At 40.5% G+C, this 25415-nt stretch overlaps 1 protein-coding gene across 6 annotated transcripts in view; it reads right to left on the bottom strand.

Annotated features, from left to right (window-relative positions):
- gria2b (glutamate receptor, ionotropic, AMPA 2b) overlaps window positions 1-23483 on the bottom strand; it is a 50167-nt gene extending 26684 nt beyond the window's left edge. For 5 of the 6 annotated variants that reach the window (XM_028415861.1, XM_028415863.1, XM_028415864.1 and 2 more), the window contains exons 1-2: window positions 17254-17614; window positions 16992-17132 (exon numbers count right to left, since the gene is read on the bottom strand). In XM_028415861.1, coding sequence (XP_028271662.1) covers window positions 16992-17132; window positions 17254-17338 — 226 coding nt within the window. In that variant the 5' untranslated portion in view covers window positions 17339-17614. Of the gene's footprint in view, window positions 1-16991; window positions 17133-17253; window positions 17615-23469 lie in introns of those variants that run through there. The other variant, XM_028415862.1, reaches the window with a different exon arrangement.
- Window positions 23484-25415: the final 1932 nt, after the last annotated feature.

Here is a 25415-nt window from a genome sequence, read left to right as displayed (position 1 = left end):
AGATACAGAATATATGGTTGTATTGCCAGACTTCACCCAAATACAGCCGCAAAGGTCTGTGTTGGGAGGTGGGTTAGGTTGCACATGGACGGGGTTACAGACAACGCAGCAGACTTTCACTCAGCAATCCGGAGATGTTTTGTTTTCACTCAGGGTTTCGAAGTTTCACTGTCACTCACAGTAGGAGTAAAGCATTAAAAAACAGGGGAAGGGGTATGATAAAGATCATGGTTTGTGTTAAAACACATGAATTCAAAACATTGAACACACCCCTGTGAAAACATGCAGAGAATCCAGAGAAAGACACACACATGTTCCATTTTCAAGGACTGAAATATTGACCTCATGTTGTGCTTTCCTGGTGAGGACAGGCTGATTGAAACGTGATGAAAAGGTCTGTTTTCACCCAAATCATGGTGTTTTCCTGTGCTAACCAAATAACTTAGGCACATAAACAGCTCCTAAAAAGGACAATAAAGGGGAGAAAGTGAGTCATTGATACTGCACAGTTGTTTCAAGTGTGTTTAAAATATTCTACTTCCACTACTACTGATCTTCACTTAGCCTTCAAAATTCATCTGCAAGGGTGCCTTTTAACCCTCAAAGCACCAAAACATACACTGCTCATCAATAATAGGATAAAATCGCAGTGGCAGGGCTGGCTTTGATCCACTGCCAGCATTCATGTGCTTCTGAAGTCTTCACCAATCTGTTGACTTGAGCAATTAAATGTTCATCACAGCCAGCCGAGACAAACCACTAACAGCGGTCCATCAGTCTGTGACAGCGTTCCTAATCTCTTTAGCAGATGACAGCGGCCAGTAATGTGGCCACAGAGAGATCAGAGCTGACTAATCTAATTTCACTTTTGTCTTTTAATGAAAGCCAACAGAATGTAAAAGTGTGTGGTCTGCTAATAGGAGAATGATTTTATGGAAGATGAAGTTACATGTTAAATGAGTCAATGCACTCTTTTCATGCTGGAGTGAAGCCTGACACCAAACGACAATTTGGTTTTCAGGTATAAAACTGTATCGGGACACATTAATATCCAACACATAAGATACAACAAATCAAAAGAAAGAGTAAAAATCTGCTCTAAACACCACAAGCTTTTCTGTTTTCACTCACAGTTGTGGTTGCACACTAAAAACTACTGGGTAGGGTTAGCCATTAATAACCAGGCTAAGAGATAAAGAGGCACATGAATCCATAGCATTAAACAAACGTAAACACATAGAGATACAGCCTAAGAAATACACACAAATGTTTCATTTTCAAGGACTCAAATAGTACAATCTGCCTCTGTCAGCATTACTTTTTATCTATCTGTCTGTCTTGCACGGCTCGAGCTATTAGAAACAACAACATTGCATTAAAGCATCATAGCTCTCCCCACTGCTGCCTCCTGAAGCTAATAGACTTCTGTCTCAATGGCACGTCCATCCATTGTTATGTTCGAAAGGCTTTTTTTGCTGACACCCTCACTGCCAAGCTTGCTGAGTTTGCCCAGGATTAAAACTCTCTGAGCTCATGCTTGGAGCCTGGATATCCCCAAGGCTGTGTTGAAGCTCATGCCGGAGCACACAGTTTGACAACATGTTACTTTATTACCGAATGCAGCAATTTACTTCCAAACCAGCTCACTTGTTTGCGCAGAACTCTCTGGAACGTGACAGCAGTCTAATGGGCAAGACGTTTTACGTGTTTGTCGTTAATAACATAAAAAAAATCAATAAATAAAAACAGAAATGTTTAATTAAGGACGAAAGAGAGCCACAAACGGGGAGACTTGTGGAAAAAGCCATTAAGCCTCTGTCACATCTGACTGCTTTCCAGTGAAACCAGCAAAGTGTTTGCCCACAGAAATCCCCAAATGTGACCGCGTAAATCTCTTTTTCTGGTTTTGATGAGGTCACTCTAATTAGACACCATGAGTGAAATGCTAAAACAAATCTTATTATTGCTCACTGCGGGGTCTGAAAGTTGTAGCAGTTGAGGCAATATTCCCTTTCTGTCACTCTGTTCTTTGAGATAAAAAAAAAAAAACTGTTCCTACTTAATCTGAGGAATGTTCAAGCAAGATAAACTCTGTCAGTTTGGGGACTTGTAATCCCATCATTGTTGTTGCAGACAATAAATAACATAATACAACATACATGTGCTTGTATGTATTTGTTCATGCATGTCTCATCCGTCTTGTCCATGTACATTCTACCAGACTTTTTCTTTCAATATACTTTTAATCCCTTAATTTTTCTGTGGGTTAGCAATTTTGAACATAAGACATAAATTAAACTGCATTTGACAGGATTGACAATCTATATGCACAATGTTGCATATTATGGATTTATTCAGCTGTGTCATAAATGCAGTAAAAGAACAAGAAAATGCCTTTGAAAAAGTGAAGAATGGGAAATGGCTATGCATGAGTGCTTTCTGTGCATTGGAGTATTTGGGAGGAAAATGACTTCTCTATCATGGAGCCTTAGAGAGTTACGTGGATTGAGTCAGAAACAGCAGCTTCAAATGTTTAAACTGTGTAAGTGTTCTTACATAAACCCTCTGGAAGCCAGCATCTGAGGCTTCCAGAGTAGCTGTCTGATACTTAAATATAACAAACACGCATACCGTTTAAGGTTTAAAATCCCTACAATGCATTTGTTTCAGGTATTTTTAGGATGTTTGTCCAACCAATACTAGTAGTATAGTTTCTGTGACATGGGTTATTGAAGTCCACCTAAACTCCAAGTACAGGCAAAGAGGTGGCCTAATATATTGTTTAGTTTGCACTGTCTACAGGCAAAATTGTCCTTTCTCATTACACACATGCCAGGGGTAAAAATATGTGACTGACACACAGGTTTATTTCTGCATTGTGAGTCTAGTTAAGATTGTACTTGTCATGTAGAATTTCATTTTAATCATGACTTGGCTGTCTGTCATTTCTCTGTGCAACGTATTATTTGCAGCAGTTTCAAAGTGATGTGTGCAGCATATGCACCGTGGAATTAAGAAAACAAGATGAATCACTTCCAGTTATGATAGCTTTTCTGCACGTTAATGGATAGCTTCGGGGTATTTCTCTGTAACAAGTTGTTCCTACAGTTCCTGTGCATTATTTGTGCTGCACTCGTATCATCAGATGCTCTGTGTTCATCTAGGGGTTATAATCGCCTCGTTATCACGAAGATGTTAAATCTGTCGCAGCGCTGACTCTGGCACAGTGTATCACCTTCCAAGGAGAAGGTGTACCCTGTGAAATATATTTAGCGCCCCAATTAAGTGACCTCGTTTTCTCCACTATGGCACTGAAGGCCTCAGTATTGCTCTAACACTGTCTACTCCATCGATGATCAAAGATTAAACTGGCATGAATAAGCAGCAAGATACAAACAATACTTTGCTCTAGTGTTTAAAGAATGAATTGTAAATATCAGAATATCAGATTTTACATGTAGTGATGAAAGAGACATTCACTGAAAAACACAATCTCTTAACCAATCTGATATTTAGCACCAGCCCAGTGCATCAGCTAAATGATGAATCAGACATTCACACATGCCACATCACTATGGTGATAACCATCAGCAGTCCAGTCACAGCTAACAGAACTGACTGTTTGATATCTCATCCACTCCAACACTCCTGTTCTCACCACTGAAAAAGTGCCTCCAGACTTCAGGGATTTATGTAAAACTGTTCTGTCACCAGTTGGCACAGCAGCTTAAAGCCACCAACCTCTTTGTCAAAGCACCCAGAGCACATTTGTCACTGATACAGGCTACTCGTTGCACAGGAAGATGTTGACCTTGTATATATCTGATAAAATATATATATGTGTGAAGATAAACTCCCCAAAACGGGTTCAAACACACTTCTGGTAAGATCAGACAAGATCAGAATACATATACAATATGGATCACTAAAGGATTCAAAAGTGGATGCAGAAGTGTTAAAAACTGTAGCTCCCACTGTGGCTTCTTCTTGTGGAAGAAGAAAGAAGACAAGCAATTTTTAACACTTCTGCCTGGGCTTCATTTCTTAGCCCTGAAGGGTTGCTGCTTGACTTGGAGTTCAGACTGACGATCATGCTGCCAACATGGTGACAGCTGGAGCTCAAAACAGCTTTTTCAAAAACCTATGGGTGATTTGTCAGATGCTTTGTCCATACTCATATACAGTTTATGTATGCATCGCAACACTATTAAAACTATTCATCAATAATCAATCAAATGTATGCAGAGTAAAGGCTGAAAGCTGTCTGCAGCCCTAAAGGCGTGATCTGGTTTCACTCCCTCTGTGCACTGTTGTCATGGGTAACAAATTTTAGTAGCAATGCTGTTGGGTTTGAGAACAGGATTCACTGTTCACTGTGAAAAACGTTAAAACAATGTTAGATTTATTGGTTTAATGAACAAATAGTTGCTTTCTTTTAAGAGCTGGGATGCTTTGCCAGGAGCTAGCCAAACAATGACCACAAACAAAACTGAAGGAGCTACAGACAATGAACAGGGAGCGTTCTCACCTGAAGCACAAGCAGCAATTTTGAGACTTCATCTTTTCTTCCTCTCACAGTTAGTTCACCGTTCAGCACACAGCTGAATCCCTCTTCACATGACTCCAGAATGTTTTATTTATTTCATTTCTGGAAACTGCATCACTTAATGGAAACAAAAATATTTATCAATATCCTGGTAAATTGATGGAGTATGCTTTATAATTTGTAAAAGCTTTTGTCTGCAGCCCATAAAGGCGTGATCTGGTTTCATTCCCTCTTCAGACTGTTGCCAGGGTAACGTATTTCAGCCATGTTTTCACCCCCTCTACACAGCAGAAAATATTCACCTCATCATTTTATGCAGTGTTGAGGTCCTAAATGTCATCTTTGTGAAAGCAACAACACAAATCAGCAACATTAGTTGCATTCCTGCTGCACAGCTCTGATTATTAAACGTTACATGCAAACTGAAATTTTCTGTATGACGACAGTTAACACGGATCTGAAATTGTCGTGATTATGAAATTCTTTCCTTGCTGATGTGTATATACACGCAGCGCAGTACTGCAGGCTGTTGCCTGGGTGACAGCTCTCACTCATGCTTTTGAATGGCTGATGGAGAGAAGACTTCATGGGAGGCACCACTGTGGGCCAGCAACACGCACTGGGAAGTGTTTTTGTCTGCCTTTGAGCAGCTCTTCCGGCAGCTGGTCTCTGGAAAAACAGTACGGCTCAGTTCTTATCAACTTCTGACCTCCCCTGCTTCTCCTCCTCCCATCTCCCATCCTATTTCTCTCTGTCTCCTTGTCTCTTTCTCCCTCTCTGCTTTTGTTCACTGACCTGTTTCCTGGAGGCTTTCTGATGGCTGTGGATGGAGGATGTAGGTTCCACAAGAACAGAGTCTGATGAATGCCCTCATTCTAAAGGCTCAGTGTGCGATCATTGTATAGCGCTCCCGATGTCCTGATCGTCATTTTAACTCTGCCTTTCATTGCTTTCCAAGCAATTCTGAGTGCTGTAGCTGTAGCTGAAGGCAGTGAGTAAGATCGACAGTGTGTGGAGCCTCAGAATCTAACATACTGTTGACTACTGTACATTACTTGGATTCATCATACAACATTCACGTGTTACCACCTTTATTTCTTTAATATCTGTGTAAGCATTATAAAATAGGCTCATCTCAGCAATGGTACGGTATTCAACTGAACAACCATCATTCATTGTTTTGAGAACAAAAAGGTAATCGGTTCTATGTTTCCTGCTCAAAAACAGCAACACAAAGCCTGAGGTGTGACCCAGTCTCAATGGACAGCTCAACTGGTCCTCACATGGCTTATGCCAAATGACCACAATGGAACATATAAGCATATTGCCTTGTGTCATCCGATCATGGGAACAATACAGTCGCAATAGTCCACATTATAAGTGGGGACAGTAGTAGAACAGGCAGCATAGTAGTCCCCCACTCAGGGCTCAGTGTCCTCCTGACACTGCTGCAAGCAGTGTTGTTTTAACTCACTGTCCTGTTTTGTTTTCACTTATGGTTGGGGGGGGGGGTATTTAAAACTATTGGTTAGGTTTGGGTGAAAAAAAAACGGAGTTGCTTTTTTGAGTTACTATGGCAACAGGTCCCACTCTTACAACCACATAAAGAAACACATGCACACTGTTTTTAATTAGTGAAATATCAGCCTCACATTATGTTTTTGTGGTGAGGACGGGCTTGGATAATACAAGACGACAGTGTGACGACAGCCAGAAGGGGGGGAAGGAGTCCAACACAGCTGCTCTTTTAATGTAACAGTGCATTGTAAATAATTCAGTCCCATAAAACCAGGTCTCCTATGTCTTGTCGGTACATTAACTTGAATCCAGTGTTGTTCTCAATGCAAAACAGAACAACTGTGTTGTAATTCCCTGTTCATCCATACAAGACCTGCTTTACGTACCAATCACAAATGGAAGCCTTTACAGCAACAACAATGTTTTCTGAAGGAAATATTCTACACATTAAACAACACGCAGCTCTGTAACGGCTCATCTGTAGCATCTTCACAGTATTTCCAACACTATCCTACATGCTAGGTCTAAATAATGAGAAGTGCTGTGGTGTGCCTCTGCACACATGCAGCCACATCAATCCACCCCATGAAGCACAATGCAGAATTCCTCAGCCTTATTGATTTTCTGAGGTCAGCCCATACATCACACACAGCTACTTTGTTCGCATTTCATCTGCCTCCTGTAATAAAGCCCACCATATGTCCATTGACCTTTAGTGGAAATACCAAAGCAGACTTCTGGATCTGCTGTTCTATGTTCTAATGATCTCGGAACCTGCCAGCGCAAAATTAGTTACATCTATAGAAACACAGCTTCATCCAGCATCTGAGGGAGCAGCTGCCATGGCAACCAGACACTCTCAGTGTCTGCTGAAGATGAACAGGGATCATCTCATAAAGGTGGAGCAAAGTAAAGAGACATTAACATGCACAGCAGCTTATTTTATTTCAAGCATGCTGAATCATTTTTACAGCCCTTCTTCATAAAAGCCCTTCTTATTTTCTTCTGCCCTCTTTTCTTTCTCATTAGAGGAACCACAGGGGGAAACATGTCAACACGGCCCTGAATGGCAGCTTCACAGGTCACACAAGGCGACCTTGTTTCTCTCATCAGCTCCCCATTTCCATTTGACCCCCTGACTCGTCATCTCATTCTAAACCTTTGCTTCATCCATCTTCCCTTGACTTTCATAAACTAATCCAGCCATCCCTTATTTAACTGTTTCACTCCTGCTGGCGCAAAAAAAAGAACATTTATGTGGTGATATGTTAATCTGCATCAGCTGCAGCTTCTTTTGCAGCCATTTTCACAAGCTTAAAAATCGTTGGTACTCTCTCTCTCTCTCGTTCTATACATCAACATTATAGTGTGCTATACAATACTGCAATATTCTGGGAGACAACAAAACAGGGATGATGAGATGCAAACTGCCCGTCATTTGCATGAAAAATCCTACTGAGAGAGTGTCTTCATTTTCCAAAACACACAGCTCCCTGCACTTTTTAAAACAGATTTTGACATTGCTATAAATTGTCGGGGCCACATGCTTTGACTTGATTCCAGTAAAGAAGATGGAGATCATACAGCACTTTGAATTCAGAAAGGAGCAAAATGAAGTTGTGACCTTCCAGAGGCCTTGGCTCCCAACAATAAAGAGAGGATTAAAAAGTAAGATTGAGGTTGCAGCTGTAGTCATTTCATGGGATTTGACGTCTTCTTCGCTATTGGGGATATTCATGCAAATACATTACTATTTTTGACAAGCACCTCTGTTAATACACAAGGCTGTTTGCTGTGCAGAGACAACACAAAGCAGAAGTTGTGTTGACAGATCACTGGACCATGGCATACTGATATTTGTTCAAAAGTAATCTGTTTGCACGAGACATAAACACACTGTACATTGTAGTGGGGTGTTAAAGTACTTAATATGATTAGGATTGTAATGTGTAAGAATTTAGGATGATTATGAGTGGTTTTACTCGTTGAAATTTCCCCAACTCCGAGCTTTCCAGCACTGAACTAAAAATGTGACATAAATCTGAAAATCACTGTCATCCATTTAACGACAGAACATAAGGTCACCGCGTGGTTACATTTTATCAGATGTGAAGCCATTACCCTTACTTCCTTCCGGGAAGCAAACAGTGAAATCAGAAAATATCAGATAATTTATTCAGCTGTCCCCCTTTCCCAGTGTTTCTCCTGCTGTTTTATCACAGCAGGGGGGAGCGTGGAGCTGCCAAGAGATGTGAGGGCTGTTTTTTTTTTTTTTATTATCCCCATTTGTATCATTTTGAAATGTTTGTGCAGGACTTGAGTGCTACATTATAATGTACTCCGGGTCTCCACACACAAAGCCACATGTTCAAATCCACCTGTACATGAGCAACCTTCACTCCTTTCTAGTGAATGTCACTGTGTTAAAACAGGAGGCGACACCCAGGAACAGACCCCTCTTGCCTGCCTGCTGCATCAGTCTGCTCTCTGCCTGAGTGTGTGTACCTGGCTGTATGTATGTACTCTGAGACACCTGTCACATATAGCGATCTCGCCTACCAGGGGACGCGATGCTGACTGAGCCTTTGCGGATGCAGCTGCTGGCTGAAATTTTATCTCATCACATTTCTCCTATTTGTTGTCTGATCTAATTGTCAAAGTCATTGTCCATTTAATTGTTCTGTCCTAGCACCTATATTACATACTTGACTGTCCTTGTGGTCAATCTTTTGTGAAATTGCTTTTACTGTTAGGAATTTGACCTCATCTTACCTGCTATAGTATGGTCGGCTAAACCTTATGTCTTCTGTACAGATTGTCATTTTTCCTAAAAAGACCTGCACTATATCATGATGATTCATTTGCTTTTATAGAAAAGCTCCAGACTTATCGGCTTCTGTTAGCAATGCTTCATTTTAGCATCATTATCTTCATGAAGATAATGATAATGCTGCTGAAATGCAGTCGTGCTAGCAGCAGCTACCGCAATAAATCCTCAGTTGTTCTTTAAAAGGAGGAGCTGTAAGCATTAGCAGTCCTTATTATCATTTACTTGATTATAGCAGTGCATTTACTTCAGAGCAGATCACAGGGACACATTATTGAGATAACATTTTCTACTTAATTATATATTTAGGTCTATGGGTGAACAGGGCAGACTATCAGACCATAGCATAAAAGCAAGTGGCAACGTCACAGACACACCACAGACAGTGATGGCCTGAAAAAGACAACTACTGAACATGTGAAGACAGTCTTGCTTTGTCTACAGCAGGAAACATATGATTTTCTCTGAAAACTCTATAGACAAATTATTAGTTATTCCATCATTGTGGTTTATGCAGATGAGTGTTCTTCATAGTCTGCTGTAACAGGTTTGCACTTTTGTCCTGCATCTGCTCTACTGTTACTCTGTTACGTTGGTGGATTTTGACTCCACCTTTGTTCCACTTTGAAATGTTTTGACAGTTGCTTTGCAGGCTGAATGTTCTGCAGTCTTTTCTTTTACCTTTTTTTCCAGAAAAACAACAGTTCTGAGTTTTGTGCAATAAAAAGACTCCAACATGCACAAAGGAGAACATTACATTACCCCCACACTGCCACAAAGACACAATAAAACAAGCACTGCCGAACAACCTGTCCCATATGCAACATTAAATTAATAACTCACCCAATCAAGTGATTTTTGTTTTAATATGAGGAAATCAAAATCAGGAAAAGCCTTGTTTGGCTCCACCCTTTAGACTGTGGCCATATCGCGCTTCACATGGGCAGACATGTCGGGTTGCTCACATCCTCACATATAGAAGAGCAGCAGGGGAGCACAAGTGACATGGCTCAACCACATACTGTGTACATACATCACAACACATATTTACCATTATGAATGTTTGTGTTGATGATAAACTGTTAGCTGTTGTCTGCAAAAAATCCGTCACAGTGTTGGTGTAACAGCAGCAACAGATATAGACACTAATGTGCCCATCTGTTAGGCACAGCGTTAAAATTAAAGATAAGTGATCATCAGATGTTGCAGATTATTTACCAATGGCAGATTCATTTAGCATTAGCTTTGCTTACAAGGCTCACAGGCTTGGTTTAGAGAGCATGACCTTATATAGATATTATACAACATCAAGACACTATTTTATATTGCATTGTATTGTACTCTGTTGTCTGCTAAATGTTGTTGTGAGGACTAAATTCCCTCCAGGGATCAATAAAGTCTTATCTTATCTTATTCAAAGTTAGTCTGCAAAGTAGAGAAGGCAGGAGGCTAAGAGTGTAAATATTCAAAGTACCAAAGTTCTCCAATTTCATGTTACATGGTCTGTATAATATCACTTTCACAGTTTGCATCCTTTGATGCATAAAAAAGAAGAAGCACATTTGTAGAAAAAAAAAACAACTGACAAGCCAGCAGCTGCTGAGATGCTTTGGCTACAGTCCAGATGAGACCTTTTATTGAAGCAGGCAGAATAAGTTGTTATACGAGCACAATACTGCTGTCTGCAAAACAGTCGGTATAACAGCACTGCTGACGGTATGAAGGAAAGTTTCAAGTGGATCAAACTTCTGAATAGATGAAGTGAGGCAGAGAACACCTGCAAGCAGATTCATTGGATCACTGAGGTAAGAAACCAGCACAAAACTTACTATGTAAATTATTATGTAGCCAATCATTGTGTATGTGTTGTTAATGTTATGTAGTAAACAGTGAATTGTTAAAATCCCTTAATATTGCTTAAATCAGTAGAGTTTGGTGTATTTTAATGGGCTCCACACAGGATAACAATGCTACTACACTATCACAAAAACAAGCCCTGCAAGAATTTTCCCCCGATATGATCCACCTTTAGCCTGAGTCATCCTGCCCTTTCTAAAGGACAAAGCGCGCCTAAAGAAAGCCTCTTCTATATTTACATTAAGCTCAGTGAGACATTACAGCAACACAGGAACATGTCCGTCCGTCTGTTCACTGCCCGCTTCCTTTCTGTAAAGATATTGTTTCTTGCATTTGTTTCTTTTTCTTATTTCTTTCTCTCTCTCTCTCACACACACACACACACACACACACTCACATCCTAATAACTTTGACAAGAACACCCTGTAAGACCAGACAAGGCAACCGGATCAAGTCTTAATCACAACGATGATGGGAAGGACAGATTCTCCTCTGTGCATGCTAATGAGTTGTGCTCTTCAGCAGAAAAGGTTATGCACTGAATTAATGAAAATTCTGGCTATTCTGAGTTAATTGAACTCCAAGTTGACTGCACAAATATTTGAATGTCAGCTTCCTACAGACTCATGATGGCCTTTTAACATTTGTCGTTTTCCAAGGTGTTCAACTTTTTAAGATTATGATTCTATATGAATTCAAATTATACATAGTTTATTTGTAATGAATTCAAATTTTGTGAAAAATTGTACAAATATTATTTTAATTGGTTTAAAATATTTTGTATGCCAGCAAAGGCATCAATTAAAAAATGAACCTAAATGTTTCAGTATTTTAAATGTATTTTTATTTTTATCATTTGTGTGTAAACAATGGAATTAGTAAGAAAACTAATATATTTTTTAATTAAAATTATTTAATTTAAATGTTTGACTTCGTTTTTAAACGATGTCAATAAAATGAAGTGATTTAATTGAATTTAAATTAAATATTTTACATTTTTGATTTAATTTTTCTGTGTAAACAATGGCAACAAAAATATTAAAACTAAAATAAATTAGAGTATTTATTGTGATGCACTTCCAATGCTCGTTATCATAACAGCCATGAATTCTACATAGGCATGGCAATGACAGCTAATCTATAATCATTCCATTGACCTGATGTGACACAGTTTATAAGCCAGAGTCATGATAAATCCAGCCTCCTGCCACAGTGGTGTTGCTGGCACTGATGCTGTTGTCACCATGCAACCTTTTAAGGCTTGATAAAAGGCCGCACAAAGGAGTGAATGAGTTGTTATTTTTCAGATTATAGATATAAGAGGAGGACATCTAGATAGAGGGCCAAGCATAAAGCCTTGGACGTGTCTGTTCAGGATAAAGATCTGATCATCTCTTTGTCTTTGTGTGGCACTGGTGCAGAGATACAGTACAGAGTGTTCAGAATGAATACATTAATTGGATTAATAAAAACCATTTCATACTGAGAGAAAGCAGGTTATTTGTTCCAGAGTGGGTTTTCGGTGCAGTGTGCTTGCTCAGCTGAAGGATGAGACCCACCATCTGGCAATGAAAGCCTATTAGGTGACTCCACATTGCATCATTCCTGCCTTATCCAGTGCTGGACAGGTAGAATCCACATGGGAGCAATAAAAGCCTGCATTTTATGCTCAGTGAATACTTATGATCTCTGCTACTTTCAATAACAACAAGGAGTAAATTTGGTGTCTGCACTGGAGTAAGAGTCTGTGCTATGTTCTCTCAATGCTCATTGCTTATGTGTGTATAACAGTAGTGTGAACATTGATGCTTTGGTTTGGGAAGAGTAATATTTCAATGTTACATAATAAGAAAGAAAACAAATCTTAGAACGGGTGATGGAAATTATACCATAAGCGGGTGCATGTGTGGGTCTGTGCGGATATCCATGTACCAATTTGCCACCAATTTGTGACCGTCTGCACAGCGGAGAGCAACAACTGTGCAACAACATCCCCCAAAGCCAGGGTCCTGCTCTGGCTTAAACAGTTGGTTGTCTACAGATGAGTGTACTCGCTGACTTAAGGCAAAAAATGCTTTTGAGCCACTTGCCTTGGAGTCACTGAGAAAACTAAGACGTTGGATGCAAGTCATCAGACGACCTCCAGACCTCCTATTGAATCACACTGTAACATATGCTATCTCAGCCTGTTTTTTCTTTTCATTTTTTTTTTTGAGGACGGAGTGATAAGGGCTTGGTTGGGGCCTCTATTCAGGGCAAGCAAAGATCCACAGAGGGTTTTTAGCCTCATTTTCTGACCAGCCAGCTCCCAGGCCTATTTAATATTTCACAGCTCACTCTCTGAAATGGAGGAGAATGCACTTAATTAAGCGTGAACAATAAATTGGCTATAACCAATTCTCTGCAGTGCATGAATATGGTCGGTTGAGGCTTTTGATCATGCGGCTAGGTGTCTGAACGCATGCATCCCTGAATCGCTATGAGTAGTTAGATGCATGAAATTACAGTATGACGCGATTCAGCCATGACAAACAACAACTTTGAAGTGTTAAATCGGTAGCCGGCTGTCAGTGACCTCAAACTGCTCTGTTGGTCTCAGTGGAGGAAGGGTGGTTTGCTTTCAAAGAGGTGAGCGTATTGCACTAACAAAATGCAATATGTGTGAACGCTTAACAAAGAAAAAGTCCTGGCATCCAAGTGAGGGGAATAATAGGGCCCCACAAATGGGAGACCCTGGATTTAAAACACTTAAATTTTGTTGTTGTGATTTGTATTGTTCTAGCAACTATTACTTGTATCTGAAATGAATGCCCTTAATCCCCCTCTGGTGAATGGTTTAGTCCATTTCTGCCAATGGGTCTAAGACCAACCACACTTTACTGGTTAGAGTTTCAGGTCAAATTTAAAGCCATATAGCTTTTAGGTAGAAAAATAAAGGGAAAACATGCTGTATTTCTAAATAATATTGCATTGCTAAAGGTTATTTCACAAATGATGCATCTGGAATCAGAGATTAAGTCAGCTGCAGATCTTCCCATGTTTTACTGCATATTCTTATTTCAATTTTATGAGGCTTATAATTCACAATATCACCAGTAATAACTTTGAAACTTGATTAGTTTGCTGTAGATTTAATTAGATTTGCTGATAAATAGGGTTTGCAGTATCGTAAATGTCTAATAAGTCAAAATGCGTTATATAACATGACTTGTGATTTTTAGATTTAGTGTGGATTAGCAGTATGTTGTATCATTCCAATCAGGTTGCATTTTAATTTCCGATATTTAACTTTTTTTTTTTTTTATCTGTAGCAACCAAAAGGGTGGATTTCTACCTTTGCCCCCCTACGCTTAACATGTGAGGGGCATGTGAGGCTGTATATGTGCAAAACACCAGATTTTACTGTATGCAATGCTTCTATTAGGTCCCTGGTGATGTCAGTGTTGAGGAAAATCGCATTACAGTTTGCTATACTGCACAGAATGACTTAAAAATCCTGGTTGAGTAGGCACTTTGTCCAATTAGGAAAAAGTGAGAGTGATGCTGTAGTTCGCCTCACCTGTTCAAGTAGAAAGTTGTCAAAAAAGGTGTGATTTTTTGCACCATTGCTGGCAGGGATGTAAAGTGTATCTCCACTGGGACCAATTATTAGATGTATGTGGTCATACAAAGACTTTTTAGAGCCCCCCAACTGCTCAGATTTACCTTGTGATTCACTGATGTCACCACATATCATGAGGTGTCTCCACAGTGAACTAATGAATGGTCTGGCTGCCAAGCATGCAGCTGTTAAAGATTTAAATATATAAAATCAAAATCGAACAACAGCCTCAGAAATTTATGATCAGACATACAATATCTGCCATTTTTAACAGCAATAGAGATTTTCTGGGTCTTAGGGGTGGATGTCATATATGACGTTTGAACTAGTTTTCTTTTAAATGTATTGCTCTGGGTGTAGCTCAGCACATACATACAGATACAGTCACAATGACTCCCCGGTCTTGGCAGCATAAACGGGTCTGTCCACATGAACTGTTATTGATGGAGGAATGTATCATCCTCCCCCCCTCAGCAGCCTTTGACACACTGCATTGATGAAGTATGCTGCTTCACAGGCTAACAAGTACAACCAGTGTGTGATATATCTGCTGGTGAAGCCATTTTTTTGCAATGAAATTAAAGCAAAAAAAAAAAAAATGCATTCAATCCCAACTACATTCGATGCCCTCCTCGTGGCTGTAATAATACCTGCAGTTAAAATTGTCTCTCAGATCCAATTGGTCCTTTATAATCAAACTGTTTACTTTCACATTACTCTTCATTTTCTGCTTCTTTATTGAAGGCCCAAAGTGCTTCTGTGCTTCCAAACTAAAAGTGTGTGATTACTACTGCCATTCAACTGAAGGCTTATAAGAGCCTGTGGTTACAGTGTTTTTAGCTTTCAGTGCATGTCAGCTCCAATATTTCTCCCTTTTATTCTCCCCCCTCATAAAGTACGCTTAAACAAAAGACAAAGTGCTGGTGTTAATGTACTGTAATTACACATGGAGGTGGATTGCGAGGCAGACTGCCATCTACTGGCTTCAAAAGCACCCCCACATCCCCTCCATCTCCACCACCTCACCTCACCCCAGCCAGTCCTATCCCTCCTGCCTCTTACTCCCACTCAAGAAGTCAATTAGAGAAAGTAGACAGAGTTCATGCACACACACTACCACACACACACACAGAGACTGTACAGATGCATGCACACATTCAGTCTGCAAAGGATGCCACAGCCTTTCCAACATGGCTGTCATTTGTTCAGACATCCATTCAGTTTCTGCACACAATCTTTGCAAATCACCTTTTAAAGTGTTGTAGCTAAACTGAAGCGGTTGAGGTAGAGGTGAACCAGCACCACAGATTCTCCTAAACCACAGGAGTCATTTATACTGCATAAGCCATCATGCAATTGACTTAGACAGCAGAACTTTTGTTAGTATGTTGATAATCAAGCAAATCCAGGGGTCATAATGTGTGCCAAGAGGAAAATAGAAAATTAAAAAATATAGAAAAACAACAAACCAATGGGTATATTCACTGCTGTCACCTGTAAGTATGGATACTACAGACTAATAAAAGTAAGTCCCAGGTTTTTTTCCCACACAGTGCACTCCTGTTTTCGTGACAAACAGGAATTAATTTGAACATCGACATGACTTGCTGTGATCTGTCGGACGCAGCGAGGATCTCCAAGCAGGAAGCTTTTATATGGTAATGCAATCGATTGGACCGACGCGCGCACCAATCAGAAGCGTTTGATTTATGTTTAAGGGGGCTGTTGAGAGAAGCAGTCGCTTGGCAACCGGCTAATGAAAAGTACGATCCCTGGCTATTAAAAATAGCGACCCTGGAACCCTTCTGCAGCTATTACAACAAGAAAACCCTCCAGGTGCTCGGTGGTGGAAAGAAAAGCAAGAATACATCTAATTCTTACTGAAACTGAAGCCGTCTGATCGAAACGCGGTGATAGAATAGAATTAAATATGTGGTAGGTTCATTGTAATGGAGTGTCGTGATTTGGCTTATTCTAATAGTTGTCAAATCCCTTCAAGGTTGTTAATTCGTGGTACCATAATTAATCCTCCATAGTCATGTCAAAGCCGCTACAGCGACTGTGCGTGACGCTTTAGAAGAACCGCTCCTTTCCGAGCTGAAGAGAGACATCGATGCACACAAACATGATCTCAGCAAGTCCGAGATCTATGTTTTCTTCTCAGAAAACGAAAGAAAAATAATATATAAGATGGGTTAATATCCGAAGAAGGAAGAAAAGTGAAGTGAGCGTGGGAAAAATGACATTTGATTCAATTAACAGGTTGACTGGAATCCACAATTATCTCACTCCACTTGCTTTCCTGTTACTTAAGAGAAAATCGGTAGGTTTAAAAGATCTGGCTGGATCGATATTATTGTAGTATAGCACGTCTGATCTCTGAATCTGAAGGAATGAACATGGGAAGGATGTGACTGACTGTTACTGTGGAAACCAACTTTCCCCTGCCTACACAATGCTTGTTCATCCTCAACTATCCAGCTCAGTCTCGACGGTTTTGCTGGCAGAATATAAATCAAGACAGTTTAGATAACACCCAATTGTAACAGCTGATACATTTAACTCAAACACGCTGTGCCAAATGATCTGATGGGTGGCATACAGAAAAGCGTCGATAAAAAAAACATGTTTTTGTGACTTACAGCAATTGGTTACAGCAAAACTGTTCGCCACTTCCAGATTATCAATGTGAGGCGTCAGTCTGAATTCCGAGGTGCCAAACTGAACCATTCCTATCCGAAAGGCGCTGTACTCTTGATCCGCGCCCCTTGGAAAAAGTCCCCCTGAAATTGACAGGAATAACCAGTTACACTTGCACAAATTTGAATCTTAACACATCAATGCCTGGTGATTTTACGCACAGCAAAGAAAATCGCCTTTCTGTTTAAACTAATGGACTCTTACCAATTTGAACACTGGGCGAGCCTCCAAGCGCGCATCCCCATAAAACCAGGAGAACCGAAAGGGGTAAATTTACTATCTTTTCCATGTCCACAGTTTAGATGTCCACATCCACCAGGGGAGTCTGATATTCCTCTTTCTCTCCGGAGATGTTAGATCCGACTCATACTGAAGAGCATCAGCTGTGAGGAGAACGAAAAGGAAAAAAAAAAGAAATCTGCAGTAAAAGGACCGTTTTTTCTGCAGGTGGCGAGCTGTGAAATGGACACAAGCAGTGAAGGAATGGTCGCCTGCAATGTGGATCTGCTGTTTCTTCTTCCGCTCCTCCTGGTCGCTCCCCTCCTGTCGGCAGTTGATACCTCCTCTAAACGCACAGAGGCTCTGCGCGTCTCCGCTCGGCGCGCCGGAGAGAGATCTTCTCAGCATCACACCCACAAGTGAGGAATGTTAATGAGAAGGCGGACGGAGACGGAAAAAGCCGAGAGTCAAACACTTGGGGATAAGAATGCCCACAACACTTTGAATAATTAGCAAGAAAAAGCTTGTGTCTAAGCGACTATATCCTTTAGTGAGAGGATTAAAGCAGAAAATCCTGTGTCATCATTTGCAGCTTCTTAAATGAATATTTTGCAATATAAAGATTCATTTTAGTCATAAACAAACAAACAAACACATCTTCTATGACACTTGACTGCCTCGGATGTATGTGCTTGGCCAACATTTCAAATTTATTCCATTAAAGGTCCTGATACAAAACTAACATGCTACGAGAAATGACTGATATGAAGATATTTACAGGATTATAAGGATTTCCACATGCTACATGTGTGCTGGAAACTCGGTTTAGACCTTCTAACGTCTTTGGTTCTGTTGAAAAACGAGGCTCCACTAAACCATGTGAAAGGCCAACGTTTCTTACTGAGAAAACTCATCAAGTGCATCAGCTGGAAGCCATCACTCATGCCCTCAAGGAATAACCGTCAAATGAATCTCCTCTTTAACTTTGATCTAGCACTTATTTTCCATCCTCTGCATACAAATCCACTGCAAATATTGTGCACGGTCCAAGGTGGCATAATGAATAGGGTTAAATGGAGGAGAGGCTCGCCTCACAGCCAACGGGGTATATACACTCAACAAAAATATAAACGCAACACTTTTGTTTTTGCTCCCATGTTTCATGAGATGGACTTGAAGATCTAAACTTCATTCCAGATACACAATATTACCATTCCTCTCAAACATTGTTCACAAATCTGTCTAAATGTGTGATAGTGAGCACTTCTGCTTTGCTGAGATAATCCATCCCACCTCACAGGTGTGCCACATCAAGATGCTGATCTGACATCATGATTAGTGCACAGGTGTACCTTAAACTGCCCACAATAAAAGGCCACCCTGAAATGTGCATTTTGTTTCTGCTTTATTGGCGGTCTGGGGACTCAGAACCAGTCAGTATCTGGTGTGACCACCATTTGCCTCATGCAGTGCAACACATCTTCTTCGCATAGAGTTTATCAGATTGTCTATTGTGGCCTGTGGAATGTTGGTCCACTCCTCTTCAATGGCTGTGCGAAGTTGCTGGATATTAGTGGGAACTGGTGCACGCTGTTGTATACGCCGGTCAAGCACATCCCAAACATGTTCAATGGGTGACATGTCCGGTGAGTATGCTGGCCATGCAAGAACTGGGACATTTTCAGCTTCCAAGAATTGTGTACAGATCCTTGCAACATGGGGCCGTGCATTATCTTGCTGAAACATGAGGTGATGTTCATGGATGTATGGCACAACAATGGGCCTCAGGATCTCATCACGGTATCTCTGTGCATTCAAAATGCCATCAATAAAATGCACCTGTGTTCTTCGTCCATAACAGATGCCTGCCCATACCATGACCCCACCACCACCATGGGCCACTCGATCCACAACATTGACATCAGCAAAGCGCTCACCCACAAGACGCCACACACGCTGTCTGCCATCTGCCCTGAACAATGTAAACCGAGATTCATCCGTGAAGAGAACACCTCTCCAACGTGCTAGACGCCATCGAATGTGAGCATTTGCCCACTCAAGTCTGTTACGGCGACGATCTGGAGTCAGGTTAAGACCCCGATGAGGATGACGAGCATGCAGTTGAGCTTCCCTGAGACGGTTTCTGACAGTTTGTGCAGAAATTGTTTGGTTATGCAAACCAATTGTTTCAGCAGCTGTCTAAATGGCTGGTCTCAGACGATCTCGGAGGTGAACCTGCTGGATGTGGAGGTCCTGGGCTGGTGTGGTTACTCGTGGTCTGCGGTTGTGAGGCCGGTTGGATGTACTGCCATATTCTCTGAAACGCCTTTGGAGACGGCTTATGGTGGAGAAATGAACATTCAATGCACGAGCAACAGATCTGGTTGACATTCCTGCTGTCAGCATGCCAATTGCACGCTCCCTCAATGCTTGTGGCATCTGTGGCATTTTGCTGTGAGACAAAACTGCACATTTCAGGGTGGCCTTTTATTGTGGGCAGTTTGAGGTACACCTGTGCACTAATCATGATGTCAGATCAGCATCTTGATGTGGCACACCTGTGAGGTGGGATGGATTATCTCAGCAAAGCAGAAGTGCTCACTATCACACATTTAGACAGATTTGTGAACAATGTTTGATAGGAATGGTAATATTGTGTATCTGGAATGAAGTTTAGATCTTCAAGTCCATCTCATGAAACATGGGAGCAAAAACAAAAGTGTTGCGTTTATATTTTTGTTGAGTGTATATAAGTGGCAATCCTGTCCCCTGGTTTTTATGACGTGCATATCTCAGCCTGCACAGACAGATGTATATTAATCATCGGTGGTATGAGATCGCAGTCTAGGAGCAAACTAATGAGGCTGAGAGTGAGTGGGAGTGGAGGGTGGTGGCAGTTAGAAGCAACAGTTTGTCAGATTTCAGCACCACGGACAGCACACCACACCGGCTCCTGTGGAGAGGACTCCATGACAACACAGGGATGGCAAAGATATCACAGCTTACATATAACCTCCTTAGCCATGACTGCAATAAAGGTTTTCAACCTGATGGAGCAGAGCTAAATGGCAAGAAATATGATCAACCAGTCAAAAGGTTAACCAGATTAATTTGCCATTGAAAAAATCCATCATTAATCAGGATACATGTAATGTGTGCATAGCTTAGATAAGCATAGTTTCTGCAGTGCTTTATGCCCAGTAATTTCTTAATAATAGTCTTAGGGTGTTCCCTAGATTATGGATTATGTCATCCATCCATCCATTTTATTAACCCATTTTGTCCTGTACTAGGGTCACAGTGGGTGAGAGGTGGAGTACACAAGTGGCGAGCCTATCACAGGACTAACACAAAAACAGACAACCACTCACACCTATGGCCAGTAAGAGTCCTAACTTAACCTAACATGTATGTCTTTGGTATGTGGGAGTAAGCCGGAGTACCTGGAGAAAACCCACACAGGCAGGGAGAGAACATGCAAACTCCACACAGAAAGGGCTCAGCCAGAAGCAAAGCAGGAACCCTCTTGCTGTAGGACAGCAGTGCTAACCACTGCAACCACAAATAGCATCATAATTATAAAGGGATGATCTTGGAAAACTGCAGTGGAATTGCAGTTAGTTTGTAAAAATTCACAAATAAATCAGTTGTGATGGGAATTTTACATGTTAATGACTGAATCCAGTACAGTGAGGCCTGTAGAGCAAAACGCTGGTAAAACCAAATCACTGACCTTTGCAGAAATGTCTAACCAGCCTGCTTTATGCGTCCTGGAAATCCTGTGCAACTGTTTCCTAGAAAGCATTCACATTTCTGACATTTACTTGGGATAGACTGCAACTACAAATAGGACTATAATTATAAAGGGATGATCTTGGAAAACTGCATTGGAATCGCAGTTAGTTTGTAAACATTTAAATTCTGTTGTCACACTTCAATTTAAATTCATTACAGAAATACAGAAAAACAAAAGTGAAAATATAAAAATCTTGTTGTGATATGTTGTTACCTGCTACTGAGAGTTATTAATCAGAACAATGCTAAACAAACACTGGCCCGAATGTACATATAATTGCCACCAAATGACAGTGGTTCCACATCCCAAGACACCAGCTGTTAAAATTGATTTATTTTTTTTTAAATGAAAAGAAAATTACATTGCATGTAATCTGAATTTTCTTCAACCCACAAAGTGCTAAGCTAACACAAACTGAACCCCAAAACCTTTGCTTTCTGACGCCGTTTAACTAAAAATCTATTTACCATTAAAACAAATTGCACACTCAACTACTCGTGTTCCTCCGGCTCTCATATGTTCATCTGTTTGACCTTGTATGGAGGTTGTGCCATGCATGGATTCACTCTGCTGCTGCTAGACTGAAATGCAATTTGCAGTTTGATTATCTTACAGGACAATTTACCATGTAGTAAATTTGAAGCCTGTTTAATAATTTCACTGTGACCACACTAAAGGAGTGTCCTAATGAGTTTTTTAGGTGGAGGAACGAGACTTACTCATAATCATAATCATGCCCTTGCTGGCTGTGTAAAAATGTTTACCTTTAAGTCAATTTACATAAATAAAACACAAGTGTAATGGGAATTTTGCACATTAATGACTGAATCCAGCACAGTCAGGCCTGTAGAGCAAAAAGCTGGTAAAACCAAGTCACTGACCTTTGCAGAAATGTCTAACCAGCCTGCTTTATGCACCCTGGAAATCCTGTGCAACTGTTTCCTAGAAAGCATTCACATTTCTGACATTTACTTGGTGCTCTTATCTTAAGAGAGGCATACAGGGAAGCATTTAGTGGCCTCTTTATTAGACACTTGGCTTGTGATGGACAAACACTGGCTGTGAAGTTCTGACCCTTCCAGACGCAGAATGCTGGCTTTATGATTCCCTACTGCCATTAGCTGCAGAAACAATATGTAGGCGTTTCTATACTATCAATTATTTGTTCTTTTTTGTGTCCTCTAGGGGGCTTTTCTGCTAAATGTTAAACTTTATCCTTCCTATATAGTTTTATTTTGAAATGATTTTCTGTTTAGACTTAATCAAATATTAATTAGAAATTGAGTGAATATGCTACAAAAAAAGAAAGGTAATGCTGAAAATTGCTCCAGCATTCACAGAGATGGAAAGATATTTCATATCACAAGATATTTCAGACACTGTGCTGTTAAATTGATGAAGAGTTTCTCGTCCAGCAAGACCAAAAACACCTGGAGTTTAAATCATGAGGTGACTCTCACCACCGCCAAGCCAGCCTGTTGCCCCTGGGCTACATTGTGCAATGTGAAAAATTTAAAACCCATCTTCCTCAGGAAAGACAGAAGAAAAAGAGCTCCAAAACCACAACTGGACAACACATGGCAAGATATGAATTATATCTCCAGAAAATGGGGCGCATAATAGATAAATGTGTGGACCACCATATGTATTTTTGTCCAGTGTATATTTTGATCCGTTATATAATAATATAGTAACTCTGTCCCTGGTAAGCTCAGCATCTCCAGAAATTCTTGAAAAAAAAAGCATTACCTCAGGGAAAACACTGATGCCAACTGCACCATACTATTAGGCAGCTGAGCATTTGAACGCCCACCAACACATGCATTTATAGTAGCATATTATGTCTCCTAGAGGCCAAAAACAACTCCTACAGCAAGGACCAACACCACAAATACAAGAAAGAGCAGAAGACATGGTCACTGATGTGATGAAAATGCTTTGTGTTGAAGTATAAAAAGTAAAATCAGGTTTTTAGATCAGAAAACAAGTGACTTCCAGCCGCTGCTGACATGACAGTGAAGCAGGGGCTGATTGAGCATACTGTAAAGAGGTGATGTGAATACTTAACAAGGCCTGTGGTCACACAAGTTGCAAAGCCCAGCATATCCTGCCATTAGAACTGTTTGAGGGGAGGAGGAGTTAAAACCTGCAGGGATGAGTCCCAAGGTCAGAAAGAGTGCTGAGACTGGACACTTTGCTGCATCTGCTTGTGCCAATACAGCATTTAATCTTAACTGTTTTGTACTGAGCTCCTTCATGTATGTGACCTTTGATTATATGAAAATGTATTACGCATTAAAGTGACGATATTGATGAACACACATGGACTCTTTGATGTGAGTCCAACTCTGAGCAGATAGTAAGGTCTTGTGCTTCATAACTTAAAGGATTTTCTCATTACTTACCCACCATGTCTTCAGGAAGCAAAAGAAGGAGGGGACAAATCACTACCTGTATTTAAGCACTTCCTGGTAGCATCAGTGATGTCACTGGGATAGTCCATGTATGAGAGGGGGGTTGGATCAGGAATGTGATGTTATGTAAGCGTCATTTGTTTTTTGTTAATCTTAAGCTCATTTTGTTTAGTTGAAATGCATTTTTATGGTGAACTAAAGTGGATCTAGTTGAGGAATTATTTGACTTCAGCATGTTACCTGTTGCACTGTATATACGGTTCTACCCGGATTGGCTCCTGCTCATGGAAGGACTATTTAAGCAGTGGTGCTATGGCTGTTACTGGTGATGGATGTTAAAGTGCAGCATGTTACAGCACCTGAAGTGACAATATTATGGAGTCCTGGAGACTTACGTCATGCACAATCCTTTGGCCCAGACACAGGTAATAACCATCAACCCTACACAGCTGTTGTTTGATATTTTGGTGTGTTTGGACCTCATGGTTGACCTAGTGTTTAAGTTTTTAAACTATACATTGCAGATATCTACACGATGTCATGTGTGTGACTACACTATGGATTTGAATTTTGCACAGAAATGTCATCAAAACTTTGTGTTGCTGTAAATGTGAGGACATTTGCATAATCACCAGTGAGTCATAAGCTCAATAAACAATGTTGTCTCATGTGGTGCAAGACAATGACTCGACAGACGGATGAAATCTTTTAGGCTGTCTTGCTGATGAATAACAGTTGGAACATTTAATTTGCGGATGTGCAGTGTTCTTGTCTTGACAAAAGAAAGGTGCACATTAAAAACACACATTGCTTCAGTGGAACCAGATGGAGGAGTAAATTAGGTTGGCAATGATTAACATTGTTGATGATGATAAAGAGCAATAGTTTCCTGTCTTTACTGAGTATTTTATTTTCCAAATATATTTTTATTTCCATCTTTTTTTCTGTTTTGTTTTTTTGAGCCAAGTCATACTAGTTCAAAATATCACTTCCAAACCTGTACTGTAAATGCAACAACACATTATACTGAAACATTATGAAATAGTTTGGAATTCTTGGAAAACTGATTTTAAATTGAGGACACCAACTTTTTATACATGATCATATTATCTTGCTGCTTTTATGGCCCAGTTTAATTTTCTATTCCTCTCCTTTTTTCACTATCAGGCCTTCACACCATTTCATCCCCGTCTCTCTCTTCACACTTTATCGTCTCTGGTTTTTGCAGAACTAACTTTAATGATGGGACCCATGGTCATGGCTGTTTTACAGATTGGTTCGGTCTGTCTGGAACTAAGCTTCCTCTTTTTTATTTTTCTTGCCACTTTTTGACCTCTGACAGCAAATGGCATCCTCCACACTTTTAAGACAAGCCAAAAATCCACCAGACAGTAACAGTGTGAAGAATTGTGTTTGACCTGAAATCTGCTGTAGCGTTTGGCAAAAAAATACTATTATGTCTCAGGTTTTAGATAAAACTACCATCACTGAACAAAGTGAAGGAAGGCAAGTTGTTTATTTTTTTGTTTGTTCTTTTAATGTTTAACTGGGTAATATGATGGAATATGGATGATAACATTGGATAGTGGTAGGACTGAACTTATACTTGACGTGTAGTATGCAGTGTTGTAAAAGCACAACCCTGATGTGTGAAGGCCTTGTTCACAGTAAATGAGCTTCCAATAAGCCTTGTGGCCTCTCCTCCCCCCCCACAGCTCCTCCACTAATCATTGCCTGACTGTCATGGTGGTTGTCTTGGTGGCTCGGGTGGATGCCTGGTGAGAGGTCATGTTGGATTAGAAAGCACCCAGTGTGATATAGGTTACTGCACTGTGCTGCTAGCAGGGGTGCTGAGGGTGCGGGGGAGGAGCATGCACACACACATGCACACACATGCACACAAACACACAGGGACACATGAGTCACACCTGTGAAAA

Source organism: Parambassis ranga, chromosome 10 (assembly GCF_900634625.1).
Source record: "Parambassis ranga chromosome 10, fParRan2.1, whole genome shotgun sequence".
Classification (NCBI taxonomy): Eukaryota; Metazoa; Chordata; class Actinopteri; family Ambassidae; genus Parambassis; species Parambassis ranga.
Note: the sequence above shows the minus strand (reverse complement) of the source record. Positions and strands in the feature narration are given on the sequence as shown.